This window comes from Mauremys mutica, chromosome 3 (genome assembly GCF_020497125.1).
Source record: "Mauremys mutica isolate MM-2020 ecotype Southern chromosome 3, ASM2049712v1, whole genome shotgun sequence".
Classification (NCBI taxonomy): Eukaryota; Metazoa; Chordata; order Testudines; family Geoemydidae; genus Mauremys; species Mauremys mutica.
Window position 1 is genome coordinate 91,711,809 of NC_059074.1, and position 16,933 is coordinate 91,728,741.

Sequence of the window (16,933 nt, forward strand, 5' to 3'; positions counted from 1 at the left end):
CAGGGCTAGCCACAACAATTTCTGAAGTAGTGAAAATGTTATTTTTTTAAAGCTCAAAAAACTCAAAAATGGCCACATAGAATTTTACCAAACTCGGAAAAAATGCATCTTTGGGCTGTGAACAAGTATGAGAAATGTCACATAAAAAGAGTACTTTCCTCAAAAAGTTATGAACACTCTATAAAGACAGACATGAAATGGAAAAGACTCCCAAATCCCTTACTTATAGTAATGACACCCTGTATTTTTAAAAAAATGTATCCAAGTGATTGCTAGAAGGTCATGGTCCTTTGTATTTCGGCATGAACACAGTATATCATAAAAAAAAAAAAAAATTCCAATTCTGCAGTTTCTCGTTGGAGTCTGTTTTTGAAGTTTTTTTTGTTAGAGAATTGCGACTTTTAGGTCTGTAACTGAGTGATCAGGGAGGCTGAAGTGTTCTCTGACTGGTTTTTGAATGTTTAATTCGTGATGGCTGATTTGTGTCCATTTATTCTTTTGCGTAGAGACTGTCCAGTTTGGCCAATGTACATGGCAGAGGGTCATTGCTGGCACATGATGGCATATATCACATTGGTAGATGTGCAGGTGAACGAGCCTCTGATGCTGTGGCTGATGTGATTAGGTGCTATGATGGTGTTCCTTGAATAGATATATAGACAGAGTTGGCCATGGGCTTTGTTGCAAGGATAGGTTCCTGGGTTAGTGTTTTTGTTGCGTGGTATGTGGTTGCTGGTGAGTACTTGCTTCAGGTTGGGGGTCTGTCTGTAAGCGAGGACAGACTTGCCTCCCAAGATCTGTGAGAGTGAAGGATCGCCCTTCAAAAACCAGTCAGAGTACACTTCAACCTCCCTGGTCACTTTGCAAACTGGACACCATTTAATTAGGCTTGAATGAAGACTGGGAGTGGATGGATCATTACACAAAGTAAAAACTATTTCCCCATGCTAATTTTCCCCCTACTGTTATTCACACCTTCTTGTCAACTGCTTGAAATGGGCCATCCTGATTATCACTACAAAAGTTTTTTTCTCCTACTGATAATAGCCCACTTTAATTGATTAGTCTCGTTAGAGTTGGCATGGCAACACATATTTTTTCATGTTCTCTGTGTATATATATCTTCCTACTGTGATTTCCACTGCATGCATCTGATGAAGTGGGTTTTAGCCCACAAAAGCTTATGCCCAAATAAATTTGTTAGTCTCTAAGGTGCCAGAAGTACTTCTTGTTCTTTTTACAGTATATTATCTGACTATAAAATTGATTTGTGGTTTTCACCTTAACCAAGCAAGTTACATCAACTAAAATAGGTGCTGTGTTCCAAATGCCTAATCTACATGAATTTACCACTTAACCAAACTTCCAGATATTATGTGGCTAATAAGTGCTTTTATAATTTTTATATCCAAGACAAAATGAATGTCAATTCAGCCATGTGCTTTGTGTTCATTAATATGGATTCCCACAGAAACTATTCACCTGCTAACTGTGACACACTTAAAATTACAGAAATTCCAATTTTTCATTTTTTAATATAAAAGTTTTACCGAAGAATCTAACCTTTTCAGCAAACACTGGGTTTCCAGACAAATGGCTCAAATGTATGAACTCCAAATGCAGAGTTCCAAATTCTGCCAGAATACTGCTTCCTCCAGAAGCCCAGGGCCAGTTTCGACCAATCCCACTAAAGGGGGGAAAAGGCAGAAAAGGTCATTAGCATCTATAAAGAAGTGCTAATAAAATATATGATATATTAGATACACTGTAGCTACAAGAAGAGAATTAACTTCAAAGCTTTTAATTGGTAACACAACAAAACTTGTACAAGTAACACCCTTACTAGGCCACCTTCTGTTTTATGAGACTACCCCATAGTCACCTTAAATGTTTGAGTACAATTCTGCTCCATCTTTATGAGACGACCATTGATGGATCACTTAAAGACTGATCTGTATGTATGTTTATATGACTATTATGCATTCCTAAAGTTAGATTATAAGCTCTTTGGGGATTCATGTGTTTGTGCACAATGCTTAACACAATGGACCCTGATTCTGATTGGGTTCTCTGGGTTCTACTGTAATTGAAGTATTGAATATTACATTTATAAAGTCTCAATAAAAGATTTCATAAGACTTTAGAACATAAGATCTACATTATTAGGTGGGATTTAACTACAGGTATGATAGCTATCCACTGTCTTTCAGGGCACTCTTTAACCATGATTATGTTTTCAAAATTAAATTAAGAGCTAATGACACTTCACCAAATAAAATTTAATCTTTACAGACTGGAGCCTGAGCTAGGGGACCCTCCCATCTTGCAAGGTCCTAGAGCCCAGGCTGCAGTCCAAGTCCACACTGCAGTCCATGCTGCAATTAAACAGTCCCTTAGCCTGAGCCCCATGAGCCAAAGTCAGCTGGCATGGGCCAGCTGTGAGTATAACTGCAGTATAGGCATACCCAAAGACACAAATGCTGCCTCTTGACTATGCTCTGACCTGAAGCTTGACTGACAGTGGACAGGAGGCACGAGAAACTTTTTTTTTTTTTAAACTAACTTCTCGATTGGACTCTATTTTGCAAGTGGTGCTCACTGATAAACTGAATTCCACTTCCACAAAAAAATTTGAGGTTTTTTTCTGGGGAGAAAAAAAGTTGTCTCAAATTGGGACAAAAAGTCAAAATCTCAATTTTTTTTCATGGAAGTGAAATTCTGCAACATTTTGTTTAGGTAACACTGAACTATTCCTGCAGAGGGAACATTTTAGTGTTTCTAAAACAAAACATGCCCCACAGCCTCCTAGGAGCCGGAAGCCTTGGCAGTCCCTGCACTGTGGCAGCTATTCAGGGGAGCTGCTGAGGAGTCAGGCAAAGGTGGTGACAGGAAACCAGGCAGATTTCTATTGGAAGTTTCAGCAAATAGTCACAGTCCCATGGCAGATTTCAATTGTGACAAAGACATTTCTGACCAAAAAAAAATCTTTCCATCAGAAAATTTCCAATCAGCTGCATTTGCAAGGTTTCTAGCATGTAGTGAAGGTTTCTTTAGTACTGGCTGGAGTATTACAGGTTTTAGGGTGGGTGGCAGATTCTCCTTGTCCAAGGTGACATTAATAGGGGGCAAGGTGTTCTCTACTTCTACTCCATTAAAAGTAAATATCAAACTTCCAGGCTTCAGATTGCATTTTTTCTTCTAAAGATCCTGAGGGAGTTGTATTGTTGTCTTCCTGAAAGGAGGGAACTACAGCTACTGAATGTACACTTACCATGTCTTTTCAGACATTTGATCAGAAAAGTCTCTTCAAATAAGCAAAGAGATTTTTGCAACTAAGCAAAGTAATTAAAAATAGTGTTATCTGAAACCTGCTGGTTTTGGCTTTCACAGATGTCATGGGACAAAATGGCAGGTTTGCATTGGCAGGTGGTGCACCCTAAATTCAAACAAGCTTCAGTACTTTCAGCAAACTGGCTAGCTGGCATCTGTGCAGCACTCTGCTGCAGACAATTGACCTTGTCCCCTCCTACGTCATCTTCATGGGGCCAACAAAGCAGGCATATTCTCTCCATCCCATCAGGATATTCAAGGGAGTGGGCAACTTGCCATCCCTAGTATTCAGCAGTACAACACTAGTCCTACTACAATCTATCCTTACTTCATCTAGGGGAAAAAAGATGCATCCCAGAATACATCACAGGCATAGGGATCAGTGCACGTGGCCACTTTCTGAAGAGACAGTATGGGAGCTAGATGTACTTCCACTAAAAGATCTGGCATAGGGAGAGAGAGAGGGATTTCAGGGCATCTGGTCCCTACCACCCAGAAAAGAAATCAGATCTCTCTAACAGGCCTTGAGTGAGGGCTTAAAGGAAGGGAACCCCAGCTGAGGCATCCAATGTTTGCATGGGCAGTAAAGAAAAATTCATGGAAGCCCGTGAGCTATCCATGACTTTTACTTAAAATATGCCTGACAAAATGGAGAGCTGCAGGCTCCCCACACCACCTAGAGGTGCCTGGCTCGGAGCTGCAGAGTCTCCACACCACCGGTGGCTCCACGCTCAGGGCACCCCCGCCACCTGCAGTGGCTCTGGCTTGGAGCTCTTGGGCACCCCTGCTGGCCACGCCGCTCTGTACTCTGGGGAGCTCCCAGGGTGGCGGGGACCCTACAGCTCCCAAGCACGGGGCTCAAGTCATGGAGGTCTCTGGAAGTCACAGATTCCGTGAGTTCCGTGACAAAGTCATAGCACTAGTCATAAGTGATTTGTATGATATTGCGTTTCCATTACAGAAATTTCACAAAGCTCTAATTAAAAATAATTGAGCATCCCAGAGAAACCTCTCTGCTCCAACTACTGGCAAAATCCACATGTTGCAGAATTATTTGACAAGTCAAAAGCAGTTGATTATGGATGATTAGCTATGGATCAGTCATTTAAGAAAGGGCTATTATTTTTTCAACAAAACAATGGAAAATGCCAATTTGTTGCAACCAAAAATGTTGTGAGAAAGGATTGCTTTTGATAAAGTTTCAAAAAAAAATTAAAAACATGTTTTGAAATTGTTGAAATGTCTCTTTTCAATATTTTCTAAATGAAATGTTTTATTTTGTTCAAAAAACCCTTTCATTTAAAAATTTAAGTTACTTTATAATAAAAATAGGTTGAAAATTTCAATCAAATATGATTTTTTTATTTTCAAGATTTATTTCAAAGAAAACCTTCAAGATTTTCACTTTTTGTCTCAGTTCGGGATGGGATAATTGTTCAAAATCTCAAAAATTCTTGTGGGATGGGAAAACAATTTTCTGATCAGCTATATTTTGTGGTTCAAACTCTCATCCTATTTTTTAAAATTCCATTTAAACAAACTGCTCAGATTAAATGGAATGATAGTTGATCTGATCTGATCTGCTGCTCTGTAAAATTGGTCTCAAAACAAATGATCTGAAATTAAGGGCTTGTCCACACGGCCTCACAGTTCAGACTACAGGATGTTAATTGTAGGGAGCACTAGCGTACTGTGCTGTAACTCCCCTGTTTGGATGCTGCAGACATTATCTATAATGTACCTACTCCACATTAATTTAGTGCTGTTTAAAGAGGACTACGTTTAAGCAAACTAAGTATTCTTTGGTTTGTGTCTACACCATCCACACACAATTCACATCCCCTACAGTCTGAACTGTGGGGATGTGTAGAGAGACATCTAGTAGAGATACATTTTTCTCCTACTCTTTCTAAAAATCATTAGACAGGTTTTTAATATCTCAGACTTCACGTTTACTTAACATGGTTCTGTTTTGGAAAGGTCACTTGCAAAAACATTATAAATATTATTATTTTTATTATTATTATTTATTTGTATGACTGTAGTCCCTAGGAACCTGAGGTGTGGACTATGACCCCACTGTGGTAAGTGCCCACATAGTGCTACAACATATATTTTTTAATCTATGCATCTTATATGACTAACTAGTTACAGCTAGGCAGATGGTGCAGTACATTGCTCATTATAATGCTCTGCATAAATTTCAAAAGTTAACATGATATATTATCACAGATGACATACATGTCAATTTTATTAGTTATCTTCCCTTATGCCTCTACCCAAAGAAAAAAATATCTCCATGGGTACATTCCATTTAGGTTAAATTGACTGTTACACCCAGACAGGCATCTCCAGTTTCCATAAGTGATAACTTTGTGAGTCAGTTCATAATGGCCAGTCATGGCAGTTCTAATAAATAGTATTCATACAGTGTAAAAATTCTAAGGTTTAGTTCTCATCTGACACAACTACTTTTTCAGAACAGTATTTTATTAAATGAAGCCTCCTTAGCAGCAGTGAAAAAAGGTCAGTACCAATACAGGTTTTTATTTATATGTTCAATGTCTACCTTTCATATTAAGTAAAATATTTTAAAAGTCACACCTGCCACATAACCAGATAGCATAAAGTAAGTCAATATGATAAATAAAACATAATTGATTCCAACATTTTTACTAAATACATGAAAGGAATCAATAGTAAACAAAGAATATGTTCTAAAGATTCAGCAACACAGATACTCACATAAAAATGACCTACCAGTGAAGAAATTTGTCCCAATTGTGCTCTCTAGCTGAGCACAATGCTTCTGTAGGTCATGTGACTCTTGATAGCCAATCAACGAGATGGCTGTAGTAGGTCTGTCCTCTTCAAATATCAGATATTTTATACCGTATTACAGAGTACCATCTCAGAAATGCTTTCTTAAGAATAATCCTCCATTCTCCCTGAACTGAGGTTAAATTTTACTGCTTTAAAACTTAATGAAAAACTGACCAACTTTTATCACCACAAACAAACCACAGTACTATAATCCAACATGGAGAGTTATGATTCAGGCAAGAATGGTAGGCATCTGATCCCCAAGAGCAGGGGTTCTCAAATTCGAGGTCAGGGGGTCATGAGGTTATTACATGGGGGGGTCACGAGCTGTCAGCCGCCATCTCAAACCCCGCTTTGCCTCCTGCATTTATAATGGTGTTAAATACATTTTCAAGTGTTTTTAATGCATAAAGGGGGTCGCACTCAGAGGCTTGCTGTGTGAAAGGGGTCACCAGTACAAAAGTTTGAGAACCACTGCCCAAAAGGGTTTTATAGGTGCCCTAGCCAGGGTTTTCAAAAGCCTCTTGTAATTTTGGGTACCCAACTTTAGGCATTTAAAAAAGGCACATGGTTTTCAAAAAGTGCGGCGCACGCTCTGAAAATCAGGTTCCTTTGAAATGTCTCAAATTGGGCACTCAAAATGATATTTACTTTTGAGTACCTTGGCTTACCTATACATAAAATCTAATATATACATACATAGGGTGAGGCAGTCTCTTTTCTTACACGGCTGTGTAGGGGAGCAAGGCAACATAATGCCCTCCCTCACCTCATTGTGCAGGCTACCCATATCATAGGTGGCACTGTGGAGCGAGGGAGAGCAGCCTCTAGAAGGGCCACCACTTTCCTCCCTCTGCATGTCAACATGGCCTTGTCTCTACCTCTGTAATGTACAAGCAGAGGGCTGGCATGGATTACTTCCCCCAGAGCAAGGGTGAACAATTGACCATATTATAAGTGAGCCACAATATGGTCGTTGGGTTGCTCCTGGAGCTGTGCCATTTAGGATTTTGGGGTTTTGATGTGTGACTTTTGAACACTTGGGCTTGGCAATACTGCACCTATTGATGTTGGTTAATTGTGAGGTTACTAGTCAAAGTAGCCAATATGCACTCTTGGTTAGGGTTAATTGTATAACTCTCTCTATTCTGTTTATCCTGATATTCCATGTTAACCCTTTCTAGTCTTCCCTCATTGTTCAAATGTAGTGCATCTATTTGCACTCAAATGGGCACTGGTTTATACTCCTTTCATCTGGCTGGCTGTGTTATGCTAATATGATGACATTAGTAGTGCCCGGAAGATGGAGGGCTAGCAGACCAGGAAGCATAAGGTACTCAACTAAGCAGTAAATTTAGATGCAAGCCTGTGTCTGTGTGTGCATGACAGAGATAGACAAAAAGACAGACACACAGGGTAGTGGGGTAGTACCCAAACAATTTAAACATTGCTATTAGAAATGCTAAGGTTTTAAATGCAATTTTTCAATGTTACAATAGAAAAATTCCTCTAACTTGTATTCATCAACACAATAACTTTGAATAAAAATTAATCAATTTCACCACAGGTCTTAAATATGTTTCCTGAAATACACTAATGAATAAGCTAAACAATTCATGTTCCTGTTGCTTTATGCACTAAGGGTTTAATTAATCAATTTCCAAGGGCTATAGGCTATAGGGAATAGAATACATCAGAGCAGGGATAGAAATAATGCATACTAGTGGGAACTACTTTTAATAGAGTCCCCTAAAGAAAAGTGAACAGCAAATCAAAAATCATTAACAGGATTCTACAGGTCTGCCATCCATAATAATAATAAATTAGAATATGTAAAAGTGAAAGCTATTAAAGCAAAATTCACTACTGCAACAACCTGCATAATTGGGATGATGAGTAGAATCAGTATAAATATAAAAGAATGCTCAGAAACCAATGAAAACACCCTCTGAATTGGAAATACCTGAAAAAAAACAACAGAGTTTTGAAAGAAACCATGTAAAGAATGCTTATAGATAAAATACACATCCTATAGTACTTAGAGTAAATTAAATCCATTTATCCTAGTCTAAAACACATCTTTGAACATCACGATTAGTCCTTGAAAAACACCACACTATCCCCAAGATGTCATAATACATGAATAACCAGGTTGGGTGCCACTAACATGTTCTTACTTGACTACTATGGGTTTTCTCTCTGCAGGGGGAAATAAAAGGACACTAATCACATCACCACATTTCAGCAATCCCAGCAGGTAAAGGAGAAAGGGGGTCTTTCCTCTGCTTCCACCATAAAAAGCCTGTTATTCACTCAGCTGTATATTGACAAGCAGCATATTCGCTCTGGCAGTATCTTTTTGCAGACTGCTCTTCATCCAGAAGCAAGCAATCTAACCCACACTCCTTTCAAGAGGATATGGTACTACTACCAGAAAAGGATTACACAGAAAAATTTTCGAAGTGCTTTACTTGCCTTGTAGAAAGTCTGTTCAGGAATGAATAAGTGATTTACAAGGGAAAGAAAACATTCTGTACTAATTCTGCAGCTGAACCCATTTTATCAATTAACTAGAGGACTCCTAATAGAAAACTGCCTCTGGTAACCCTATGTAAATACATGCTATTTCATTTATCTTCACCTCCCGCCCCTTGCCCCCTAATGTGTGTTACCGTTTGCTTGTTGTGCCTTCACTTAAATTACACTGCAGGCATGTATTAATGTAGGACCTATGACAATGACACTCCATTCCTGATCAGGGGTTTTAGGCACTACTACAGTTCAAATACTAAACAATAAACTACAGAGTCCCACAGAAAGACTGTTTTACTCAGTGGTTAATTTGTTACAAATAAAAGCTACAGATATCTATGGCGCAATCATATGTGCTTTGTTTTTGCCAGCAACATGCATTTCCTGAAATCAACAATGCTGTAAAGAGGACTGTGGACTGGACTAGTGGCTACTTTGAAGACTAAAAAAGAGCATCTTCTTCAACTCTTCTCCCTCAATCCACTACAGAAGTACCAGACATTTCCCTCCACTGCCAACTTTTCACTGACTCATCTCAGGTTGCTTTGTAAAAAGTTGATTGAAAGATAGTTAAGATGGGCCTCCCTGCTTCAGATTCTGGAACAATGGTTTCTTCTATTTCAGATTAGTAACCATGCCTGAGTAATAATATTAAAAATGTTGTGAAAAATGTCAGTTTCTCTTTTAGAAGTATCAAGTAATCATTTTCTGAAAGAAAGGCCACCATCAATTTTCAAGGCAGGATAAGGTCAAAGTATTCCAGCCCTTCCAATTTGGTGGAGAATTTTCAGATCAAGGGAAAACTGTCCGTTTACAAAGGCTTGACGCTTCAAAGCATTGGATAGCATACACGGACAACTTGGAGACTACCATCATTTATCAGGTTTTACAAATAATTTCATATGGTTTTATAAAGCACTATATCATAATCTTATAAAATTAAGATTTAACAGCTGAGTTTAGATAATTACTTTTATACTACCTAAACCATGTTTATTATTTTTTCATCTGGCCATTTTAAATATGGATTTTATCCTTCATTTTACTGAACTCACTTTATCCTCTTTTGTGAGCCTCTTGTTCAATTCCTAATAACATATTTTAAGTACATCAAAATACATTAAATTGATACATCTTGAAGTTACAAATAATTAATGCCTTACAATGATTCAACTACAATTCACATTTATTTTTCTTGGTATTTGCATGTGGAATGATTAAATTTTTGTTCTGGAAATTAAATTATTCTAACTAATAGACTCATTGTTAAAATAAATGACAGATACAAAGTGTTGAAAATTTATTTTAACACTCAGTGCATCAACCAATCATATCAAGATTTATGCATCATGGTCACTTTGACAGACAACCCATTTATTTCTTTTGAACACTTGTTTCAGATAGTGGGTAACTTGTCATAAGACTGCAACTGTGACATGCATTATGACATTAATTTATAAATGCCTTGCCTTGTTCATTTTCATTATGTAAACACTTTTATAAATATGTATATATATATTTAAACATGCATAACACACATGGACCCCATGTTGGCATTTCAGAGATTCCGTGACACAGGAAAGAGTATTAAGTGGGATTCTGTTTTTCTAGATAAAAATGCAAGTTGTCTTTTTCAGACTTGTAATTTTACAGACAATCTATTTTGCCAAATGTTTTTTTAATTTTATTTTTCAGAAGTTTTAATATATCCTTACAGATATATTCAAATACAGTGACAAAGAAAACACAGCAGGAGTACAGCAGTACAGTACCACTTCCTCCAAAAGGGGGAGAAGCCACGTGTCCTTAGAAAGTATGAAATCTCTTTCTCTCAGCAGGCCCCAATCTTCCTTTCCTCTCCCACCCCCAATCCTTACTTTTCTCTTATAAATATATTTGTCCTTGGATCAAATAATTCTTGTTTTTATCAGTAACTCTCATCATAAGCATGATCTCATCAAAGTCAATGGTGAAGGTCACTTTGGCTTCAATGGAGAAGGATCAGGCACTAGAAGTTCCTTTAGTTAGCATGGAACATTGTAACAAAGGACACAGATAACACAGATTGCCTTCCCTGAGCAAGTTCCAAGTGTATGAAAAAAGGTGTAGAAATGGCTGCAGAGAAGAGGACAAATAGGGTATCAAGTGTGGAGTGGAAGGGTGTCATATTTTTCAGACTAACCTGGATAAGTTTGCAGAGACAGAGGGTATGTCTACACTACAGGATTATTCTGATTTTACAGAAACCGTTTTTTTAAAACAGATTGTATAAAGTCGAGTGCACGCGGCCACACTAAGCACATTAATTCGGCAGTGTGCGTCCATGTACCGAGACTAGCGTCTATTTCCAGAGCGTTGCACTGTGGGTAGCTATCCCGTAGCTATCCCATAGTTCCCGCAGTCTCCCCCGCCCATTGGAATTCTGGGTTGAGATCCCAATGCATGATGGGGCAAAAACAGTGTCGTGGGTGATTCTGGGTAAATGTCGTCACTCAATCCTTCCTCCGTGAAAGCAACGGCAGACAATCATTTTGCGCCCTTTTTCACCTAGATTGTCCTGGCAGATGCCATAGCATGGCAACCATGGAGCCTGTTTTGCCTTTTGTCACTGTCACCGTATGTGTACTGGATGGTGCTGACAGAGGCGGTACTGCAGTGCTACACAGCAGCATTCATTTGCCTTTGCAAGGTAGCAGAGACATTTACCATCCCTATTGCACCGTCTGCCCTTATAAATTGGCTATGAGATGATGGTTATCAGTCATTTTGCACCATTTGCATTTGGAAATTGGCGATGACAGTTATCAATCCTTTTGTACCATCTGCTGCTGTCATGGGTGCTCCTGGCTGGCCTCGCAGAGGTCGGCCGGGGGCGCATGGACAAAAATGGGAATGACTCCCTGGGTCATTCCCTTCTTTATGTTTTGTCTAAAAATAGAGTTAGCCCTGCCTAGAATATGGGGCAAGTGTACTAGAGAACCAGAGAGCACAGCCGCTCCGTGTCAGTGCCCCAGAGATCCCGCAGAAATGATGAGCTGCATGCCATTCTAGGGGGTGCCCCTGCAACAACCGCACCCGTTGCTTCCCTCCTCCCTCAACCCTCCTGGGCTACCGTGGCAGTGTCCCCCCATTTGTGTGATGAAGTAATAGAGAATGCAGGAATAAGAAACACTGACCTTTGGTGAGATAAAATGAGGGGGAGGCAGCCTCCAGCTGCTATGATAGTCCAGACAGGACATTAAAGGATGGGGGGGGAGAGGAGCGCAGCCTCCTGCTGCTATGATAGTTCAGGCAGTACAGAATCTTTTCTTTAGACATGAAAGGGGGGGGGCTGATGGAGCTCAGCCCCCAGTTGCTATGATGAGGACGGTTACCAAGCCTTCTGTACCGCCTGCCGGCAATGACCGGGAGTCATTCCCATTTTTACCCAGGCGCCCCCGGCCGACCTCACCGAGGCCAGCCAGGAGCACTCACGGGCTGATGATGACGATGGATAGCAGTCATATTGTACCGTCTGCCACCGGGAAGGGGATGCTGGTGTTCATTGCTGCAGCACCCCGTCTACCAGCAGCATGCAGTAGACATAGGGTGACATTGAAAAAAGTCGAGAAACGATTTTTTCCCCTTTTCTTTTGGGGGGGGGGAGAAGGGTGTAAATTGACAACATACACCCTGAAACACCCGGGAAAATGTTTTTGACCCTTTAGGCATTTGGAGCTCAGCCAAGAATGCAAATGCTTTTCGGAGACTGTGGGGACTGTGGGATAGCTGGAGTCCTCAGTACCCCCCCCTCCCTCCATGAGTTCCATTTGATTCTTTGGCTTTCCGTTACGCCTCTCACGCAGCACTGCGCTGAGTCCCTGCTGAGGACTCTGTCTATCATAGCCTGGAGATTTTTTCAAATGCTTTGTCATTTCGTCTTCTGTAACGGAGCTCTGATAGAACAGATTTGTCTCCCCATACAGCGATCAGATCCAGTATCTCCCGTACGGTCCATGTTGGAGCTGTTTTTGGATTTGGGACTGCATGGCCACCTGTGCTGATCAGAGCTCCACGCTGGGCAAACAGGAAATGAAATTCAAAAGTTCGCAGGGTTTTTCCTGTCTACCTGGCCAGTGCATCCGAGTTCAAATTGCTTTCCAGAGCGGTCACAATGGTGCACTGTGGGATACCGCCCGGAGGCCAATACCGTCGATTTGCGGCCACACTAACCCTAATCCGAGGTGGCAATACCGATTTCAGCGCTACTCCTCTCGAGGAGGAGTACAGAAATCGGTTTAAAGAGCCCTTTATATCGATATAAAGGGCCTCGTTGTGTGGACGGGTGCAGGGTTAAATCGGTTTAACGCTGCTAAATTCGGTTTAAACGCGTAGTGTAGACCAGGCCAGAGTTATGCAGAGCCTTTAGGAGAGGCAAAAAGCCTGAACCCGATGTGGTGGAAAAGGGGAAAACTAAAAGGGGGTCAAGCCCCTGATTCAGCAGAGCACTTAAGCATGGGCTTAAGTACTTTGCTTCGCTGCACTGGGGAAATACAGTGCTAAAGATCAGAGTATATTTCTAGTTAATTACAAATAAAAAATAGGAACATGGCATTGCAAAGTCTTACATTGCAGAACTGGGTAGGCTGACTACAACAGAACTGTCACTGTATAAATATCTTGCATTAAAGCTGTTTGGATTTGAGAAATTAGAGCCTTCTTTATGGGAATCAATAATATTCAGTAAAAACTAAGTGTTTTGGTTCCTCTCCCCATCACAGAGTATATTTATACATTCACAATTTTATCCTTCACTGACCATGACTATTTCATAATCAAGATGAAAGTCAAAATCTTGTAAAAAATACATATTTACATGCTTTCTACAGGCTCTCTTTTTCCATCACATACATTTTTAATAGTATATTATTATCCAGTAGGATCCAGTCAATTTACTGATAAAGAGCTATTTTGCTTTTCACAAGATACATTATACTAAGTGAAACACTTCTGGTCTGCTGGAAGATACCCATGTTATGTATGCTGGAAGAGATCCATGTTATTTATGATTTTTTTATTTTAGTGCTCTGCTTATGCCTCCTGATATAGTATAGTATGATCCAACAGAAGTTGATTTATAGTGGGGAGTTATGCAATTTCAGTGGACTACAAGTTTATAAATGAAACTACCACACTCTCAATCATGGAGATAAAGAGAAATCAAACAGAATGCCTGAACTATGATCAGTTTGATTAATCAGCACTAGTGTAATTACACTTCACCAGAAATTAAATAGGAATATTTCTTTATTGTTGTCTAGAGGACTGATTGAAAAGTTGGTGCATTTGTGAATATCGTGTTGCACGTGCCTGTTTTCCTCAAGTTTTACACATTCAGGCATTGCTACGTTGACCTTATTAAGATAATGCGGTCTTCCTCAGGTGAGAGACTTTATTACCTACCAGTTAATTACATTCTAGTGACCCTGTATCTTTTCCTTTCAACTATTTATGATTACTTCAGGCAACCAATATTTTCACATAATGGGTAGCCACATTACAGCTGGCCTACAGGTATTTAAAAAGGAATTAACTGTAGTGTTATATACTAATTGTCTTAAATAGCAAGGGTGCAGAATGTCATGACTCACTGGCTCCTACCTGTTGTGATAAAAATTATAATCCAGTACATTCTCCATTTGATTTTAGTGTAACTCAAAATTTTCTCTAAAACTTTCTGAGCATCTCTTTAAGATTAGGTTAGTCTAAAGCAGAGGTAGGCAACCTATGGCACGTGTGCCAAAGGCGGCACAAAAGCTTATTTTCAGTGGCACTCACAATGCCCGGGTCCTGGCCACCGGTCCGAAGGGGCTCTGCATCTAAATTTAATTTTAAATGAAGCTTCTTAAACATTTTAAAAAACCTTATTTACTTTACATACAACAATAGCTTAGTTATATATTATAGACTTATAGAAAGAGACCTTCTAAAAATGTTAAAATGTATTACTGGCACACGAAACCTTAAATTAGAGTGTCCAACAGTGACATTTTAAAAGGTGCAGTTTAAACTATGAGTCTACATAATTAAACTTATTTACAAAGTGATACTGTGGAATAAGTAGAGTAAGTAGTTTCCGTATTGTATCTGCTGAACACTAAAATGTGTTGCATTGTTCACTGACTGCACATTCTAATATTTGCATTCATTTGAAAAATAATCAAAAATTCAAATCAAATTACATGTGTTCTTGAAGGAGATGTATTTTGTGTGCTGTGTGCGCTCCAATGTGTTGCATACCCTACAGAGTATGAAAAGACGAAAATGGACATCCAGAGAGGCTGAGCAGAAAGCCTGCCTTGAGACCCTTTTAGTGCATTTTACTGGGGGTATTTACTGTAGACAAACATACCAAGACTATGTACTCAACTAAAAGTTATCTACATCAAGGAGCCTTTGACAGACTAATAATAAAAATACCCTCTTCTCTATAGCTTGTAGAAACCACTGAAAGGCAAATATCAACACTAACAGCTTTATAAGATATTATATATACCTACTATTAAAATCCAATTATAATGAATACTTCCCCCATTTATTCCATTATAAGCCACTGTGGAGAAGCACAGCAATGATGTTTCACAGATGTCAGTGAGAAAGTCTTTTGTTTCATTTGCTGAGGGATTATTTGCTTCTATTGATATCTCTCTAAGAAGTAGTTAACTTTCTAAATAAAAATTACATTTAGGTTAAAAAGTTACAACCTATGAAGAAAAATTTCTAGAACAAAACAAAACTGTTTGGATGGCTTACCTGCCAATATCGATCATTCTATGCATGTCTCAATTCTCTTTTTAATAGCTTTTAAACTGCCCTACGGTTGTGCAGTTTCATTTTGTCCTTCCCCCTGGTGTCCCAGATGCTGAGTGACATTAGTGCCTCGACCACAGCTGCTACGGGAATTCTATTAGTTTGCCTTGCTGAGGGTGTATCATTTATTACTAGATGAACAAACTTTTGGGATAGTAAGATAATTTAGAAACACTGACATGGAAACACTACTCTCCCTCTCCTTCCCCAAAGCTCTCAGGACAGAGTAGGAGAAAGAATGAGGACTCCTGGGGACACAGATTTCAGTACTAGCCAATGAGAGACACCATGACTTCCTGCTCCATACTATACTTTCAAATGATATCCTTGAGAAAAAAATCATCATAACGTACAATCATGACGTACAATTCCGGCTGTGACTACTAACAAACCACATAGCCTGTTGATAAATAGTGGGGAAACCCCAGCCTTGCTGGGGGCATTTAGCACCCACATTCCCCATCTGGATCAATTCACCTGGATAACCAATCTGAAGAGCCCCCTGGAGGTTTATGCCTCGCTCTTAAGAGATTTGGTGGTTTTGGGAAGATGCCCAGACCTCAGATGTATGGAGGCTGGTGGGGCTCCTACTCTTGATGCAGCCAGCCTGATGTGGTAAGGGGCACGTCCACTTGAAATTTTCTCACATAACCTCAACCTTCAAGCAGGGTCAGTTCTAGGGTCCCCTTATTAGGGAAAGGGAGTGGGTATTGTGGAGCCCCAGGATGTTACTAGTTAAAACACAAAAAACCTTCCAGGAGTCCGAGAGCTAGGTAGATCCTTGGAAAATCTCAGATTTTAAGAGTTTAAACATTTAAAAATTGACTACTGTGTCAGTTATTTATATAAAGGGTGAAGACTGTACATACTGTACATATTTTGGCCTGTAAATAGATTAGGATTCCTTGGAGATAATTGGGGGGAGGGGTGCAAATGTCTCCAGGTCTTGCCTTCAAGTGAACATGCAACACAGACTGGGGTGATCCCCGCACATAGGATGTTCTGCAATAGATCAGTGAGATAGTGACTCAGAGAATTAATCTTGAACTGTTTGATTAGATGCAGATTCTCTGGCAACCCTGATTCCTCCCCAACATGAGACTTCCTAGATCTAATTGTAAATTTCTCTCACTTATAAAGAATCCTCAATGTTATGCCAGCATTACCACAACTGAAACCCAATGATATGGCAAAATATGGGGATAAATTAAAAAGTTTTTTTTTAATTATCAGGAAAATAAAACAAGACTAGGTAAAGCTACATATCACATATACTTGTTCATTAGCCCGTTCGTTTATAAGACGATCCCTCAAGATGGTTAGGTAAAAATAGTAAAAACTGTATGACCATTTCATAAGCCGACCCTATATTTCAGGGGTTGGCAAACTTTGGCTCCTG

General features: G+C 39.5%; 1 protein-coding gene across 1 annotated transcript in view; it reads right to left on the bottom strand.

Annotated features, from left to right (window-relative positions):
• The window catches only part of MAN1A1 (mannosidase alpha class 1A member 1), a 201,860-nt gene that overhangs the window by 54,919 nt on the left and 130,008 nt on the right, over nucleotides 1-16,933 (bottom strand). The window contains exon 6 of the mRNA XM_045010119.1: nucleotides 1,564-1,687. Coding sequence (XP_044866054.1) covers nucleotides 1,564-1,687 — 124 coding nt within the window. The remainder of the gene's footprint in view (nucleotides 1-1,563; nucleotides 1,688-16,933) is intronic.